The sequence below is a fragment of the Varroa jacobsoni genome, unplaced genomic scaffold (genome assembly GCF_002532875.2).
Source record: "Varroa jacobsoni isolate VJ856 unplaced genomic scaffold, vjacob_1.0 scaffold_851, whole genome shotgun sequence".
Classification (NCBI taxonomy): Eukaryota; Metazoa; Arthropoda; class Arachnida; order Mesostigmata; family Varroidae; genus Varroa; species Varroa jacobsoni.
The window spans coordinates 124,865-143,049 of record NW_019213753.1 but is presented as its reverse complement, the minus strand read 5'-3'; the positions used below and the strand labels follow the sequence as shown (position 1 = coordinate 143,049).

General features: G+C 38.6%; 2 protein-coding genes across 2 annotated transcripts in view; one reads left to right on the top strand and one right to left on the bottom strand.

The window, feature by feature from the left end:
- Positions 1 to 647: 647 nt before the first annotated feature.
- LOC111264366 (uncharacterized) lies at positions 648 to 11,239 on the top strand. The gene is made up of 3 exons (XM_022840208.2): positions 648 to 825; positions 5,376 to 5,610; positions 6,954 to 11,239. The coding sequence occupies exons 1-3, from the start codon at positions 819 to 821 to the stop codon at positions 7,738 to 7,740; spliced, it is 1,029 nt and encodes a 342-aa protein (XP_022695943.1). The 5' UTR covers positions 648 to 818; the 3' UTR covers positions 7,741 to 11,239.
- Positions 11,240 to 16,261: 5,022 nt separating this feature from the next.
- LOC111264365 (uncharacterized) overlaps positions 16,262 to 18,185 on the bottom strand; it is a 55,966-nt gene continuing 54,042 nt past the window's right edge. Inside the window, exon 9 of the mRNA XM_022840206.2 lies at positions 16,262 to 17,133. Coding sequence (XP_022695941.1) covers positions 16,849 to 17,133 — 285 coding nt within the window. The 3' untranslated portion in view covers positions 16,262 to 16,848. The remainder of the gene's footprint in view (positions 17,134 to 18,185) is intronic.

Sequence of the window (18,185 nt, the reverse complement as noted above, 5' to 3'; positions counted from 1 at the left end):
CTATCCAACCCTATATTAAGTCAGTTCGCGAACTAGATTATGGCTGCCCGGTGCAGTTTTGGATCTGAACGACTAGGAAATGTCTTGACGTGTTCTCATCCGCTTAACAGAAACGAATTCCATTTCAGCCAACGTCGACATTTGAATTCGTTGCCATGTGCTGTCCTTATTTCTAATGGGTTGCTTTCCTCACATTTCTAAAGCTGGAGACTGCTTTTATCCAGTTCTATTGATAATTTCGTATTAATATACAGTTATTTGTATGTTTAGTCCTTTTTTGCACTTCTAGTTTACATCATTTTCTATAACTATATATAGAAATTTTTTTCTTAAGTACACTATGCATGGTTATTTTGCAGCTCCGAAGATTTTATCTTCTTTCGTTGAACAATTAAATGTATTTAGCAAAAATCGTATATTTCGATTTCTCACTACGCATTTGTTTTCAAAATAATATACCTGCTTTAAGCCTTTACGGTAAACGTTTCTTGTACTTTCGTTTGTCAGCGTAACGCGCATTTGCTCTATTCATATTTAGTCTATCTAATAGAGCACTAAAATATAAAAAATAGTGTTGTTCTGTTGAAAGCCGCCGACCGCCCGAGACCTTGTTAACGTCAGCTATTCGTTCAAACCAAGATGGCAGCCTCCTTATAGGTATGGAAGTACCATAATCTTGATTACTCTTATTGCTGATAGTGCAGCTTTGTAGTGAAAATGTGACCTTTACACTGTTAACTATGAAAAATTCTGGCAGCTGTAGTGGCTCCCATAAAGTGCCAATGGATTTCGGAAAGGCGTACACCTAATCGCCGCGAATGACGGGTTAGTAAGTTCAATTATGAACGAAAGTGATTGATTATGAATATTATTTAGAAAAAAGAGGTATGCTGTCATCTTTTAGCTCAATAATCTTAACATGTTTATTCAACTGTTGTATCTTGAATTAGACATCCAGTTACCTACTTATGTAAGTTGAGGAGTTAGTATCACAAACAATTTTTCACCCTTTACCTTACTGGCTATTCATAGTACGTGGTCGTCGGGGAAATAAATGCACGAGGTGCAGATGTTTGAAATTGTCATACAAATTCGGCCAAGCATGAGTAGGAATAATATAAAGCTGATTCTCAGATAAATTTTGTGCATGGGCTCTGCACAGAGGCGCAATAACCGTCCTTTACGCCCGGTTCAAATGTATAATCTATGAATAGAAATGGGAGTATTTTATGTCAGCTGTCAAAAGCCCCTCAAAACATTTATTCGATTATCTATACCTAAAGTATAGTAAGAAGAAAAATATATGTAATTTAGTTGAATTAACTAGTAGTATATGCGCAGTAGAATTAAGGATTCTCCTACCTTCAGTCGATTGTGCTTTCTAGATGAGAACCGTTACTGTAAGATTGTTTATTGCACGCAGGCACGAAATAATTCTAACACCTATTAATATAAAGTCCCGTTACTATACGTATATATATAGCCTAAACATTTGTCTATTAGCATAAAGTCAACTGAATGACTCTGAGTAGAGCGCAAAATGTTGGCCCCATGAACCCAAATGACGTAACAATGCTTTCGGACTCGATTTTGGCTGAGGCAATATTGTGTTTGAGGTCGTTTTCTTGTGACAGACTAACGGCATTGCCTCCTTTGCCACTGATAACAATACTGGATTGTGGGCCTTCGTACTACTATGAGCAACTGTAGGAGGTACCCACAACGACTTGAGCCAATCTAGTCTCTGTCAACAGATCTTTAGTGTCGAAAGCGCTAGTGATGCATCCGTTACACGCTGACGGTGAAGGAGACCATAGCCCGACATATAGTAGCCCGAAGTAGGACGTCGCACAGCACTTGTGGTCAGTTATTACTTGACTTAACTAACGGGTGATCTGCAACGGAAAAGGAGTGATAGTTTTTGCCGAATAACTTTCGAATACTCGAAACTTATGGACTCTGTACCACACCAACCACTGTTATTCCACAAACGGATTTCAGTCGGCTACTCCTTATTGACGCGTGCTCCTATGCTAGTACGTACTGGTGGTAACTCAATTTCACATTGTCTGAAGCCGAATCATTTTTCACCGGCGTATCTTTACAAGAAATATTCCTCTTCCAGCTGGTTTTAGGTGATTGTTATGCTTCTTTTTTATGCAATTTAGCGTGATTTAGTTCTGTACTGTTGAAAGAACAGCAGTCCTCTGGCCAAAGTTGCTTTTAAAAAACATTTCCCGAAACTCCTAACCGGTGGATCGTATCCCATAGCTCCGACCGTACTCAACGCGCATCCCTTCGCCACCCCTGAGTGTGTAATAGCAACTTGACGAATGAACAGCTTCACTTGAATGCTGTGTCTCTTGTTAATCATTAACAGAATGAAGCGAATCATCAGCGCCCAAACGGGATGGACCCGTCAGAAGAAAACTGCTGTCGTTCTAACGTATCTACCACCACGATTGCTGCTGTGACAGTCACTGTAACGTCGAGAAAAATACAGCTTATAAGAGCAATGGATTGTTAAAAATTAGTGGCGACGACTTTCGGCGCTCTTACACGTTCTACAGCTATTTTGACTGAAGTTTAATCTTTTTAAGAGTCAAACTTTGACCAGTAGGAAGCGAGTTGTGAGCGAAAAAATATTTATAATCTACGCTTGAATTGACTTCGAAGATCAGGAGCCACAAAACTGTGGGAAGAAAACATTTTGTTAAGGAAAATTCGTGTTAAGGAAAATGAGTAGACACTGTTACTATTCAAATGCGTCGTAATATGTGAATGGATAAATCAGTGTACATCGGTAATTCAAAGGGAATCAAAGGTGCCACATACCTTTGTTTTTCCTCGTACTCTAAACTAGAGACACTAAACACCAAAAAATCGAATTTTCCAGGAAGAAACAGTGGTAAGCAGAAGCGTTGCCGTCATTTCCTCTCCATTATCGACAATAGGCGATATAAAATTGACTCATCATTTTGGAACATCGACACAAAATCGAGTCGAATAATTGTAATAATAATAATAATAATCATAATAACCCGAGCAGCTCAAACCTTGACTGGTTCAAAGCAGCTGAAAATACCGTCTGTGTAATCGCTCGAAAGGGCAAGGCACAAATGCTTGCGCTAATTTTCTTGCAACTTTAAGCACGAAAATTTGTTTGCTTGGTCAGGAGCCTTTCAACGTATTTTTCCAGTTCAATTAAGGAAGGTAGTTAAAAATATTAAGCGCGAAGCTTTTGCGATTTTTTACAGGCAGGAACAGGTATACAAAGTTTATTTGTTTTAGATTGTAAGCTATAAACAAAAATATATGTTCGTGTTAATAAGAAGCACTCTTAGGAAACTTTGATAAGATATAAACCTTAAGAGTAAGCCAGCAAAACTATTATATCGATTAAATTGTAATCGTGTTAGTAAAAAATAAGAAACGAAAGTTCGTCTGTGCCATTACAATGTGTCGTGAGTTCCCTTTCCCAGCTCTAGGTAAAAGTATGAAATTAATTGTACAGATAGAGAGATAATTGCGTAATCAACTGTTCACTCAATTTATAATTAATCTGTTTGAGTCAGTGATGTGAATATCTAACTTGATCTGGAATAACGTGATTACGGCGTTTATACAATTGAGCAGGACGATATATCTTTAATTAGGAAACGGCATAGACTTAAGGATGTTTTCCCGTTATGCCCTTAATATGCCTTGATACGCTTCAGCAAGCAGAGCACCGTACGCCACCATACATTCCGATCACTACTAGTTCGAGCTTTGTTTTTTTATTTTAAATTGTTATAATTTAATGAGTTATGTGATAGCCCAAGTAACATCTTCGGTCTCACAATAGACATCCTTTGACATCTACCATGTCGTTTCAAAAGCACTCGACCGTTAGCGCGGCTGTTGAGCCTGAAGGGTCCATATCTTGCAAGAAAAAAACTCCCGTTTGAGGCCCTAACAATGTACGAACGTTTCATCGTCAAGGCTATATATTTGCGATTCGAATATTATGCAAAATATGGACCAATGGACTCTGGTTCGGTTTAGCCGATGCAGAGTTCGTTTGAATTTTTCATAATAAGCATATTTCTTATTTCTTACAAAAATCGCGCGATTGTACCGTTAATGACGGAAGTACTCCGAATACTGGGACTAGAATAGATAAGAAAAGATTAAAAATTACTTCTAACGTCCTATAATGACCTGAAAACAAGCTCCTGACGACCGTTTTTTGACCAACAGATGTTGATAGATCTAAGTAAGTTGTAGTTTGAAGGAGCCAAATCTGGTAAATCATTTTCGTGAGGAAGCATTCCCTAGCCTAACTGAAAGATAAGTTTCTTTGCTCTCAATAAAAAACAGGAATAAACGATATCATATAGCGAACGCGCTTTGAAAGTACTTTACCTCTGAACGGTGATTTTCTTCAATGGAATTGCCCCGTTCAGGTAACTGACATTCATATCGTTTTACAATAATATTTTACAAACATTTGAAAACTAATAATTAGGTTCTTCGTACATGTTCGACCACGCACGCGGGAAAATCTTCCATGAACACCTTGCTTGTTCGGATAAGTGTATGATTTTTTGGGCTTTGGATTTCATATAGAGGTTTTTTGTACCCACTTGATAAACAGAATGGTCTGGTACCATGACTGCTTATCCAGTTTATGAAAATCTATCTTCTTCCTTATTTTTTCGTAATCTTTTTCCATAGGGCGCAGGCGATCCAAAATTGCTTGTTCAACTATTTTCGACCGATTAACAAGTTACTGCTGAGTTCGAGGATAATCTTTGTCCTGTAATGCTAGAAGTTCTACGTCTAAAAACGTTCATCATCCAATTGAAATTTTCTTTCCCTAAATAAACTACTCTTCAACAATTTAAGCACTCACTAAACTTCCACCTAGAGTTGTATGAGTACATTTCATTGCTTGCGTAATATTCCCTTGCATTTTAAGTGTTCTGCATACAATATCCCAAGTAACGCTTATATTATTTCATTTGTATGCCTAGGTGATTGCCATTGCATATGAACAACAACAACAATAAACAGCTTAGACCTCCCAAAATATGTAAAACTATGCCTACGCTAGAAGCGAATCAAATGTCAGAGTAATCAATATCCCATCCGAAAATACGAACGTTCAAAGCTTAAGTTGAGAGTACATTTACACAGTTAATATTCCACGTTCCGACCATTGTAACTATTGAAAGTACTTACATGGTCAACGGTACCCTAGTCACTCGAAACTTACGCACATATAGGAACGTACTTTCTAAACAGTAGTAAAAGCACAGTTTTGAATTCGAACAATAGGTGCCGTCTAAAGCTCACGTGCGATGGTCTTTCTTTTGTTTGCTGGTTTATAGCTGTTCGCCTTTGTCGAGGCCGAACATTGGCCTTTGTGCTGGGAGCCAATCTCCTGTTCGTTGGGCTCCTGATCGCTCTGACGGGGAGTCGCGGTCCTACCAGCGACCCAGACAATACACTTGCTGGCGCCGGAAGCAGTAACGTCGCAGGGGGTGCCCAAGGGACTGCGGTAGAAGGATCGGCCTGGTCTGTGTACAGACTGCCGCGGTCAACGCCAGCCATCCTAAAAGCCAAGTAAGTTTTCCTTTATCCTTCCCTAGTTTTTATAGAAATATCAAAAATATTAACGTTATCACAATAATAGTAATAGATTTCTGCTAATTTTTAGTTGAATTGTTATTTTGCATATTAGTGACCCTTTTTGGCGTGATTGCCCCTGCGTTTGCTCTATTGAAACGTCACAAATATCATCATCTATCTGACGTGACGGCTTCAGCAGTAATGCAAGTTCTGAGTTTAATGCTAAGAGGCGTTCCGATGTTATTATTATACTAAAAATAGTATTACATTTACAGTGTTATTGCTTAGTGAGCATTTCTTATTTACCTGACTTGTATCATTTTGCGAGCCTAATTTTAGCTTACGAGTAAAGAGTCTGCCAGGGCCGCTGTGCAACATGAATCAACAGAATAAAGCGTGCACATATAAGCTTGTTAAGTTTGAACTACTGGAAGATTAAATTCCTTAAGTCAAAATTAATTAAGCAAAAACCTCTTTTTCGATCTGATATTCTTTGGGACTATCAAGATTGTCGGTTATTTACAATTAAGGTGTTTTTAATTAAATATCCTTAGGAGTGTAGGTTCTTACTATTTTTTCTCCCCATCTGCAGTTAAAATTAAATTGTGTGAACCAATGTGAAAGCAGCACAAAGATTTGATGGTATAAAACTTACATGCGTTATTTTGTTTTTTTTTGTTATTATAATCAGTGCACGACGTGCTGTGCGTAGAACACACCTATTTATGAAGTTTATCCGACAAAAAACTTAATGTCATTTATGTCTGATATCAATGATTTAACTTTTATGCGTTATAAAGGGCCAACTGATTGATATGTTTAAATATGTCTTGTATTAACTTTAGAGGCAGATTTAATATGATGGCAAGCTCAAGTCAACTCAGCGCGGATTGTAAGCGGAAAAATCGCAGTAATTCTTATCGTTACATTCTGTGTATTGCTCGAACTGTTTAGAACATGTCGCATCATCACATTAAAATATCTCATAAATTTGATGATGTTGGAGTTTGTGATTTAGTAGACACACGCCAAGTTAAACTTCATCGTCATGAGTTTTTCATAGTACTAATGGGAGACCGACATAATGATCTGTACTGAAAAAAACCAATGCTGTCGAGTCCATCGAATAAAGAAAGCCCGAATGATAAGATTGGCTTTTTACGTTTAGCAATAATGCCTATCGCCTCGTTAATACATCGGTGTATTGTTACTGTGAAGATCATAGTTAGAAGAGATAGTTATACACCATATCATAGGCGTGCGCGTATGCGACATAATATATGTACACTTCTAAGCTACTAAAGCAAACTAATATGTTATGTATGGCTATTATTCAGGTACTTCAAGCTGATCGAAGGCAAATACTGCAGCTTTCTGAATTCTGATCCGTCCCGTTCACTGATATACAAACACTGTGTTTGTCGGACTGGGTTCTTTGGTGCCGACTGTGGGGTACCGCATTTTTTCTGGTCGCAGCTGTTACACAATGGAACGAAACCAATGATACTGACACGACTTCAAGAACCTCGTCGCGTGATCGAGTTCAAGTTCTATGAAAACTCATCTCCAGGTTCATCAGCTACTTCCACAAGCTCCGTCTCCCCTGGAGTTACTATTTCATCAGACAATTTTTCTAGTAGCAGCAGCAACAGCAGCAACGGTTCATCTTCGCTTGTGCAGAATAGGACTGTATGCTACAATAGTACCGTGATGAACTCGACAACGGACGCGTTTGGCTTTTATCGAGAACAACCTGATTTACAAGTGTACACAGGACCAAGTCAGGCAAATTTTTCCTGTTCATCACCCCGCATTACGGCATTTTCCTGTCCGACACTACTTTGCTGTTGGAACCGATTTTGGATGCAAGCATCGGAGTTGTCGTTTACCGATCTAGTAGTTCTAGATATAGGTGAACCGTCCATAGGGTCTTCTCTACCCGGTGAAGTGTTAGACTTTCTGAAGTTTTATGAAGGCTACCCTGAGGTTTTGTTGATTCGACGCGGCCCGTCAGTTTCACTCGTGGCTAGTTTCAATTCGGTGGCAGTTGAGTGTAATTTTGATGTCAAATGCATAGCGTCGTGCGAAAGTTCCAAGTTCCAGGTGATCAGTCTCGATCTCTGAGCGGAGAACTCAATCGTGCACGACACCGTCCCACCTCGGCCGAGGGGCCGGTGGCCATTATCGAATAGCGAAGACATGTAAAAGAAGGGAGAAAATACCCGTCTGTTATCTAGAAATTATAGAAATTAAAAGAATGTTTAAACTGAACGTCCAGTAATGGCTGCGCAAATGACGGACGATGAAAGCGTGCCATTCGAACGCGTAGAAGGTTAAAAATAGGTATAACGTTAAATGTATTATATATCATGCAGAGAATAACGACTCGAGAAAAAGGGTCGAATCAGCGCAGCCAAGATGTCGCCCATGGTTATATTTGACAGATAATGCAGCAAATATTCAGAAAGTTATATGGGTAACACGACTTATGTAGAATTTCAAAGAATCAGTGGGAGGTTGGGACGATTTATTAAAAGTTTTTTGAAGATAAATCAAATAGTCTATATCGGGGATTAATTAAAGTAGCAAAATTACAAGTATAAGACAAATATTATCAAGAAGTTTTTATAATATTAAGTCTGCGTGAGCATGACTATAGGATAAGCTACTATTTTGATATTGGGTCGAAGCTAATCCATCCCTTACAAATTTCAATGATCCTCTAATCTTGGCAAGATAGCGGGATTTCAAATGATTGCAGGATACGGGTAAGTATGGTAAACGCATGTGAGGGCTCGTTATCTGCGTCAGAGGAGACTGTTAGCTAGCTACTGGTCTACTATCAGGGTACGTTGGATATATAGAAGAAATAGAAAAACTGAATAATCAAGAAAACTATTGCAAAATGAGGGTTCTAATTGCAGCTAGGTTATGCGAAGCGGACTTTTATATTAGCATGTACTTTTACATTTGTACGTTTCTATTTTTGTCTAGAATAAATAACAGGTGAGGCGAATGTATATTTGTCTAGCACTGAGTAAGAGTCTGACAAACAAAATTGTTACAGTAAATATTTTTTGTACGTTGACTGAAACGCATTCTGTCGGCAGTATCAAACAAACATTTTTAACCGCGCATTATGACAATAAGAGACTAATTACCATCACAAATTTCACAACGATATCTAAAATTTTCATTAATAATACCTTGACTATTACGCATTTCAGTACCAACCACCAGTCTCACCCAAATCTTAAAACTATTTTTACATTTGTAGAGATTCACCTTATTGTCTGTGATTGTTCGTCAGTGCTGAAACACAAGGTAGTCAAAGGTTCGTTTATATGTGTAAGGACCCTATACAAGCTAAAGGATATAGCATATGGGCAACGAAGCCTTGGCTCAGGCTTTAGGTAAGCTGAACCTTTGCGCAGTAGCATCAACTGTGAGGCGCAAATGAAGGTAGCTTAGGCGATTAAACATCGCCTTTTTTAAAGTCTAACGATGCGAGAAAGTAGCGAGGAGCCAAAGGAGTGTTTCGAAAAAGATACGATTACAGCCTTACAGGAGCAATAATGCATAGTATCCTCGTTTGCATCAGTAAAATCCGAGCTGACTCGATAATTTTATACTACACAAATTATGCATTCCCATCCGCTCCTCACCGATTGCCATTATATCCCACATGGCAATTTTCTCTAGGATGTAGGAATCTGAATAGGAAGAGCGATAGACGTTAGTTAGCTTCTTAATAATGGCGTGGGTCGATGTAGGTGGTGCAACATTCGCGCTGGAATTCTTTCGAAAATTAGGCGGGCTGCATCTGAATGGATAACTGTTGGTCCACAACGAATACGCAACGCGCTAGTACCTTGAGCAGCCGCTGTGCTCCGTAAATCACTGAAGAGCCCCCCGTCGACACCCTTTCCACTCATTTTCTCCCTGTGTTAACACAAACGGGTATGCATTTAACGGGCAGACTGGGATCCAGAACCTCGAAAGTTGTTATTAAAGTGTACCGTGTGCAACATGCCAATTAGAATCCGAGGCACAGTCATCTACCTGCAAGTCAATTTTGTCTAGTCGAAAGGTTGAAGCAATTCTGAAAGAATTATCTATCTGAAATATGTATCAATAAGAAACGGCAGGGCGTGAGCGCAACAGTATATATTTGAAGAGAGATGTCGACTGTACTTGGCTGTCTATGTGTACAACTTCGTGTAAGGCTTAATTAAAATTTGCAAGGGAGAATTCTCGAATATTTAAAGTATTGGATGGCGCCAAAACACAGTAACGCGGAACTGGGATAAATTAACGAGAGCTTCTATGTTCAAGTCGACTAATTAAAATAATTTGAAAAACATTTTTAGTTATTTCAGCTAAATTCATAGCTGAACTACAAAAGTTTTTATAATACAAGGCTAATTTGTGGATTCTCCACCACTCAGATCCACGAGGAGTCACTTTTCGCGTAGCACAAACATCGATGACGAACACTTTGCTCGTTAATCGATAGCAGGACCCGCAGTAGAATATCAAGAAATTTTTTGGTACTGCAGCCAGGCCTAGTGCTAGGCTTGTCTTCTGTGTGACATCGGATTAATTATACTTGGGCACAGTTGACCCTTTGTTATTTAGGGTAAATTATATTGGCAACAGCATAACAATGGCAAAGTATCCCTTCCTCCCCTACTGGAATTACAAAAAATCATTCAATTAGTTGATTATCTAGCATATGGTCAAAGAACGTAAAACAAAAAAAAAAAGCAAGAACAAATAGATTCGATTGATTAAATAATACGGGAAACGTCATATGTGTACTGTATCTCATGTGAAATAGTGTCACTAAGACCGAAGTATACCTGGTGTCAGTACCCTAGCGCGTATTGCCCCGTGTTTGCAAATCTGTTACCAAAAATTTTAGTTGACGTTGGTGTTTTGGCACGCTGATGGATCATCAGGCATGATTTTACTTGCGCTGTAATTTTTAATAGTATGTTCCAGAGCACATATTGTTTAATCAGCTCACAGTCCTATTTCACCGACATTATTTTTTTCCAGTGGATTAACTCTTTCAATGTTCTGCAGTTCTTGAGCCTTATTAGTTATACAACGATATAGCTGCGAAGTGGGCCAACGTGGGCAGCGATAAAGTGACAGTGTACAACCTTGATAAAGTCTCGATCAAGACACGTGTTGTTTTTATTAAAACCGAACAAGAGAGAAAAACGAAAAAGTCATGCGACGGTCCTGTATTTGTATTCCATAATATATACCGATTATTTTATAGTGATAAAGGAGGAAATGCGAGAGCGTTTCGTGATTTCGCGTATGTAGGAGTGGTGGAAAAACAAGCATGAAACAAATGATATAGTACAATAAACATAGGAGAATGCATTTCATACCTCATTGTACATATTTACATTTAACAGGACCCTGCGAGTTATAGTACGGGCTATGAATTGTGAGTTCTATTTACCGTTCGTTTTACGATAATAAATCCTGCTAAAAACGAGTTGGATACGTAAGAGCGAAAAGATGTGATTTCATATATAGGACTTGATTCCTATATTGTGCAAATTCATTAAAAATAAAATGTCAAACATGGAAACGTTAAAAGAAACATGTCTTAATACCATAAAAATGCGATATTCCCAATTAATTCACTACGCATCGTTTCTGTAGTAGGTTCGATGCTTAAAAATTTTCATCAACATCTATATTTGTAGAGCAGTCGAGGCCAGTGGAACATTCCTATTTACAGTACTTTTTTTAACGAAAACAAATTATTACTAAGAATCGTTATGTTCTAAAAAAAACAAATTTTATATAAATGGCTTTGTTCAGTTTAAGCGCTCAAGGAAGCACACTCGGTGAGTGCGCCTGTACATGCATCACGCAAGATGCAGACAACAGACACATTTTCACGAGAATCATTATAAAAAAAAGTCTCAGTAGTAACTTTGTTGCATATGCAAGTAGAACTCTACGGTACTACCTTAGTTCGAGAACGGATCATAAAAAAAAATAGAAAAATAGCATTTGGCGATTATTTCCGTATTCCATATAATATACTAATTATTTCCGTATTTATTCCATATAATGCTACTATTCGCGTTTTCACTTCTTTGCACTCCGACGGTTTCGTTGATTTATCGTCTGCATAGCTTTTATAGTTGTGTGCAAGGCCCTTTTTGTTGTGCCGACTTACTGCTGCCACAAAGCGCTATTTACAGATAATTATCAGTACCATGATCATTATCTCTTCCTTGTTTTTACGGTACTGTGTAGCTTTATATGAGGCTCTAGTCATGCTAGTCGAGCCTGTGGGTCACAACAACCGTCTTGGAAAACTTTCATTCACTGCTCAATACTCGTGGATGCGAAAGTATGATGCGAACATTGCACGTCAGTTCTACAAGTGTTGCAAGCGTCAGAGGAACTCTTTTATTTTAGAAGTACTTTAGGCCAGTATAGTGTTTTTCAACTGCCCGAAAACGAGTGCGAGCCCTTTCTATTCCTCAGTGCGGGAGATTGATCAGAGCATGCTTCCTCAGAGCACTTCATTCGTTGAGCCACGTCTCTACGGCATACGGATTTGTGACAACCGACACGTCGGTCTCTTCGACGTCACATTAATACCAGCACGAAAAAATTAGTCTTCTTGTGAAGAAAGTTCTACGGTTGTAAGACGTACTTTGTGGGATTTGTCTGCTACTGTTCTGTTGTCCGTCCGTAGTCCCGTTCCAAAAAGCTTTACGTGGTTTAGTTCAAAATGACTAAAATTATTGCGCTTGATCAGGCCCACAATGATCATTCCAGCTTTGTGGGCCATAAAACATCTCAATATACAATTCATTGTGCTGCACAACTGCTGAACTACCACTCGGATGCAGACAGTTCAGCGACGTGGTTAATAAATTCAGTTTACTTACAAAAATTGAGTAAATTATTTACCTTATTTGTACTACCTACCTGTTTCACTGCGCGCTTCAAGGGGTCCTCGTATACGTGTTGTTGTACAGACGTTTTCATGTTCACGATAGCGTTTCAAGTGAATACTTCATATTCATGGTATGCTAAAATTCTAAAAGTGATACGTGTTGGGAAGTAGTAGAGTCATTTCGAATAATTGAATCTAAATGTGATTTTATTTTTAAATATATTTCTATAATTTAAATTAACTTACTTCCATTATGGTTGTACTATTCATCTATATAGTGTATTTGTCCTTATTTAAAGGCACTATACGGACCGGTTCTACTTTAAATGTTGTTAATAATTCTTATGCGATATTTACTCGCCATTTTTGGATAGGTTTAAGAAAAGATTACTTGTTTGAAAAAGCTTTTAGTACAGTTTTGGCATGTGGCTAAAATGTTTGTTGAAAAGCCTAGGAGTCCATTGCATTATTGAGCCCGTCATAAGGCGTGCACTGCGTGCCATATGGAAACTCTGGAAAGGACACTGAAACCTGTTGGTTAAAGCAAATTCCAGAGCACATCTGATCCAGCCGTTTAAACATGTTCTTAGGTGCTGTATATTCCTGCAACCTTAAATTGAAAGTTGGCTCGAAGGGAACTGCGTAAAAATATCGAAATCATTTTAATGTCTCTGGCACTACACAAACGAGTTATTTCATATATAATTCACCTATGGCGAATCTGACGTTACATTTTAGTTGAAACGTTATGAGGTACTTAAGCGTAGATGACCCAAAAGGGATATGGGTATATTTAGTGGCCTGAGACTACCTTGATTATTCCCGTGCTGGGTGAGAGCGAAACGGGCTGTTGTTTAAGTCCATGTGTGACTACTCTTATCCCAGAGAGCGATCCGTTTCCAGGCTCTGACAATCTATGAAGGTAGACATGCTGTGCCGCTTCCAAGTGACCCCATAGAGTTGATGAAATGGCTGGATAGACCAGAGGCGTGAACCAAGCAGTAGAGGATGAAGTTAGCCGAAAGGTTTTAAATTGTTCGTAAGCCAGCTTTTCCTCGCACATTTTCTCTGCCGCCACGCTAGGTGAGCGTTGGGAATACCATTTTCGGTATTCCCAACGCGCATCGGGTCAGTCATCATCGCTCTTGTTGTCGTCACCGTAGCCTAGTGAATTCGTGCATCGTATCATTATTTATGGCCAAATCCTTCCTCATCAAGCAAAATGGGGCAGGTAGGTGGGCAGGAAACGCGGGACTTGGAAGCCTACAGCAAAGCGCCATCGTCATTTAAGCTAGCAGAGCTTGGTATATCCATTGTCCAGCTCATATAGGAATCACCCCGCGTATCAGTTAGATGGGTCTATCTCTTAGTGAAGTCCATAGTTGCCCGTCTCTCCTGCTCCAGTTAGGTCGGGACAGAAGACTTAATGAATGCGCGCGCAATCGCCGGACGCACGAATTCCACTAGGTCGGCGAGAGTCCTAGGATGGTTGTTTCTCGTGTGCTCGGTATTCCTCCGCACGAAAAAAGCTAGCACTTTTTCCCGTCTGCTAGTTGCACCCATAGACACATCATATAACAAAACCACACGCACTGGCAGAACTAGTATACAGTGGGTCACTCTCCAACAATACGTAACAGTGTTTTCCAGAACAAAAAAATCGCACCTAAACCTCAACAGAGTAGTACCTTTCGTATTACAAGAGCGAATTTTGTTTGAATGATGAATATTCACTTTTCTTTTACAGGGTGCGTATATATAACACATACATAATAAGGTTAATCATCTATAACCTTATTATGTATGTGTTATATAGGAGTAGGACAGCAAAGTGTATGACGTCATTTCAGAGTATTGAAAGACAATTTTCTTTTCTCCGCTCGTGTCCAAACAGCATCAAGAGCCTGAGAACATAAAAAGGAGTTTTGGTAGCGAAGCAACGTTGATTTTTAATACTTCTCAATAACTGTAGCACTGATGGCAGAGCTTAATCTTATTCATCCTTCCTACCGTTCTACACACCGTCAGCACGTATTACGATACGGTGAACTTGAAGATAAGTTACTTTGTCTTTGTCGAGAATTATTTAGCTCTTTTACTATATTACCTGTAGGTAACGGCTAGGACCTGAACAGATTCACGACGTTCATATGCTTTACTCTAAGAATTCGATTTGAACTCTCCTTGAATAAAAATCAATCGCGCACCGTAAGCGTATTTAATCATATCAAGTATCGCTGCCACTAGAGTGGTATATTGAATTAATGGAAGACTTAAAAATCACCGCATTTTATATATATATTCTCATCATAGTCAAATTTTAAGAATGATGGCAGGACTTCTTGGCTGAAGTTCACATATCGCGCATTGACGATTAACTTCATCAGATTCACATTGTTTCTAATACGATGAACACAAATTACCGTAGTGACTAACAAAAGCTGGTAGTCGAATTACTTGTCAGATCAGTAAAAATGATTTTGAAAAAAATATCATGACTTTGGTATAACTTGATTTTAACAATAAATTCATTAAAAATATACGAAGGTCAGATGTTCTTTCTTAGTATCTATCTAGAGTTTCCTAGAGAGGAATTATTATTTCCTTAAATTAAATAAACGACAACTATAATTCGTATTAAACTTGTATGCACTTAACGATAAAATGGACATCTGTAAAAAGTAATGCTACCTAAATAGTCCATGCAACGAATTATGGTCTGTTGTTATATTTCTCGATTGTGTTCGCAGTTTGCGATAATTGTTTTCAACCAATGAGTGTAACGCACATCCGATCCGATTCATTCTCCATTGCACAACTAAGCCTTTTCAAAAACACGAAAATTTCGAAATTGTGCCGTTACCGTATGTGGTTTGCATGTTCTGATGCAAGGCTTCACGCAAACGTTCGATAGTCAAATCGCGATAGGCTAAAAAAAATATTAATAGGTTTATGCTTGACATGATGTTGCAGCTATATTAGGCCATGGGAGTGTAGACGGTACTCTAATATCGAGTATGGTAATGGTAAATTTTTTTGATGTTTTTTAGTGATGAAAAAAAACTATGATCACTATTCCTTCAGGTATTCACTACAGTTTGTTTGCAAGTTACCGGAAAACTAGACTGGCAGGCTCACGCTGTTGACGGAACTATGGAGTGACTACAAATACAATTACTGCCATCATCTTCTTATGGTGCATTTACATTAGTTGGCTAGGAGGAGCTTACCAATCTATTCAAACTTATCTCAGCTCTGAAGCTGCATATTGGTTCTTCGGCGACGGGTTAGTCTTGTACAATATTATCAATTATATTGAATAAAACACATATTTAATAAATATTGCTTATATAATTGACGACTAAGATACCCCCTTTCCTTTATCATTGACACGAGTTCCACTAATCTTTTGAAATAGAAATTTTTGGACAAATAAGCGTTTGGCTGTACGTGAATAAATATATTTAGTCTAGGTATTCGGTTTATGTATATGAAAGCGTTGGCGCCACTGTATGCAAGTGAAGTGTTTTTCTACTCGATAAAAGGTTTTTAAAGCTAGCTTTCTGCATACTACAGGAACAGGTGCGATGTTTACCCTCGCTTTAAATCGCTTATCACTCGACCGTTTTCACTTGATTCATGCAATAAAATATTCTGTGATGTTACCAGAATGTATCGTGTGTCAAAGAAAGATGTTTAGGATGATGCTTTACGGCCTTAAAAGTCAAAGTTCTTTATTCTATCGAACGTGACTACCGCAAAAGCAGCATGGACAGAACACTATTACATATTTGCCTGCAAATCTGATAGACGCTATGGCAATTGAGTTCATGTTATTCAAGTATTCCCCAAAGAGACATTTTACTCAAGGTTAGAGCCTTTTTCAATTTTAACTAAAGTGAAAATCTAGAAATGAAAGAAAACTATGGAAATATATTGTAAAACAAAATCCTTGAGAAGGCCCACATGGTACACCATAGTGCATCGTAATGTGGTTCAACTCCGCATGCGGCAGAAGAGAAATTATACCGTCAATAAACGCTAAACAAATTATGTGTGCTGGGTCCCTTTGGGATGCTTTCTTAAATCTCTATATACGGCGCCATTATCACATATATTCACTTTTACTCGTTTTTTTTCCAGTAACTATTTGCTGAAAAAATAAAAAATCCTTTCAGTTCACTTTGACTATGGCATTTTAGCTACCCGCATTTCGCCTTTTTTTCTCCTGTTCGTTGAGTCAATGTTGAGTTGTTCCTGTTGTCCTTTAGCAGCTCCTAGCGAGATTTTTAGGATTCCCGCGGGTTTTCGCATTCGGCCCAATGTTCTGTCTGAGATTGTGTTGGCGCTCTCCTTCTTATTGTTCCTTGTTTCCCGAAAGGAGTCCACGACGCGAGGTGCGAGCTCAAGTAAGTCCCTGAAGCTTGGCCCGTTCCGTCCCATAGATCGGACCCACTGCTTCTTATCCGAAGGAGCATTTCGTGTCGACACTTTTCCCTTTTTAGGTCTCGGTTCCGCATGCAACTTTGGCTCGATCCAGGAGAAATAGCTTGCTGCTTGCTTTCTTGCCTGAACTGCAGGAAACGTATTTTCTTGAGTAATACAAAAAATCATGTGTTTGAATTCTATGAATACGTACCAGAACTTATAGTTTATTCCACTGATCGGGACTTCCAGATAGCTTGAATAAGTAGGCACATACATGTATATATGATGTACCTATTTGATGTTCACGCATGAAACATTTGGTTTAATTCTGATAATTAAAAAGAGGATTTCTTTAGCGCCTCGATCAGACAGGAAGCATAGCGTAGCTTTCTCAGTCCCAAGTACCTGCAAAGCAGTTGTTGAAACTGGATGGCTCCTCTCTCGTTTGGCTGCAGTTCATTAGGTAACGCAATCTCTAGATTCAAGCTTTACAATTACGTATTTCACTAAAACATAACAGCTAGACATTTGTTTTAGATGGTTAGTTAGATGCAATCTTACAAACTATTTTATTTAATGTAGCTATCTAAAAAGCTATACTTTCTTCGCTTTGTGTCAAAATGCATGCAACGGTTATTTAAAAAATCACATTATGTTTTTCAGCTTGCAGAAGACTTTAATAATAATAATAATATTTTAGATTCAATAATAAGTAAGCCTCAATTAAGCCTCAAAGAAAAGCGATTTTTGCAGGTACAAGCGTTTAAAAATTCTTGTCGTTTACCTTCCGCTTCTGCGCAAAGAAGATTCTCAGACTCGTCGCATGCCATACGGTGACATGCAATGGCTTGCAGTGTAAATCCCGACTAGCCAAAAAAGCTGATTTTACCGTATGCCCTACTTTCAGCTCGAACACTTTCAGCGATGGCTAATTTCGAAACCTTACATACTGGTTACACCATAAACGTTCCTAACTAGGCCATAATGGGTTTGAAGCTTTTTTCTAAACAAAATAGACATTTTATGACTGTTACTAACTGCTGGCGCATTTTTTGCAAGGACAATTCCAATTTCAGGTTGTCCAACTTTAGCTCTCGTATCCTGCACGGCGCTAACCTGGTTTCTACTATCGGACCTACATGAAGCCCTATATTTTTCGCGCCATAGCATACTACAAGCTCCTTTATTTCAACAGCAT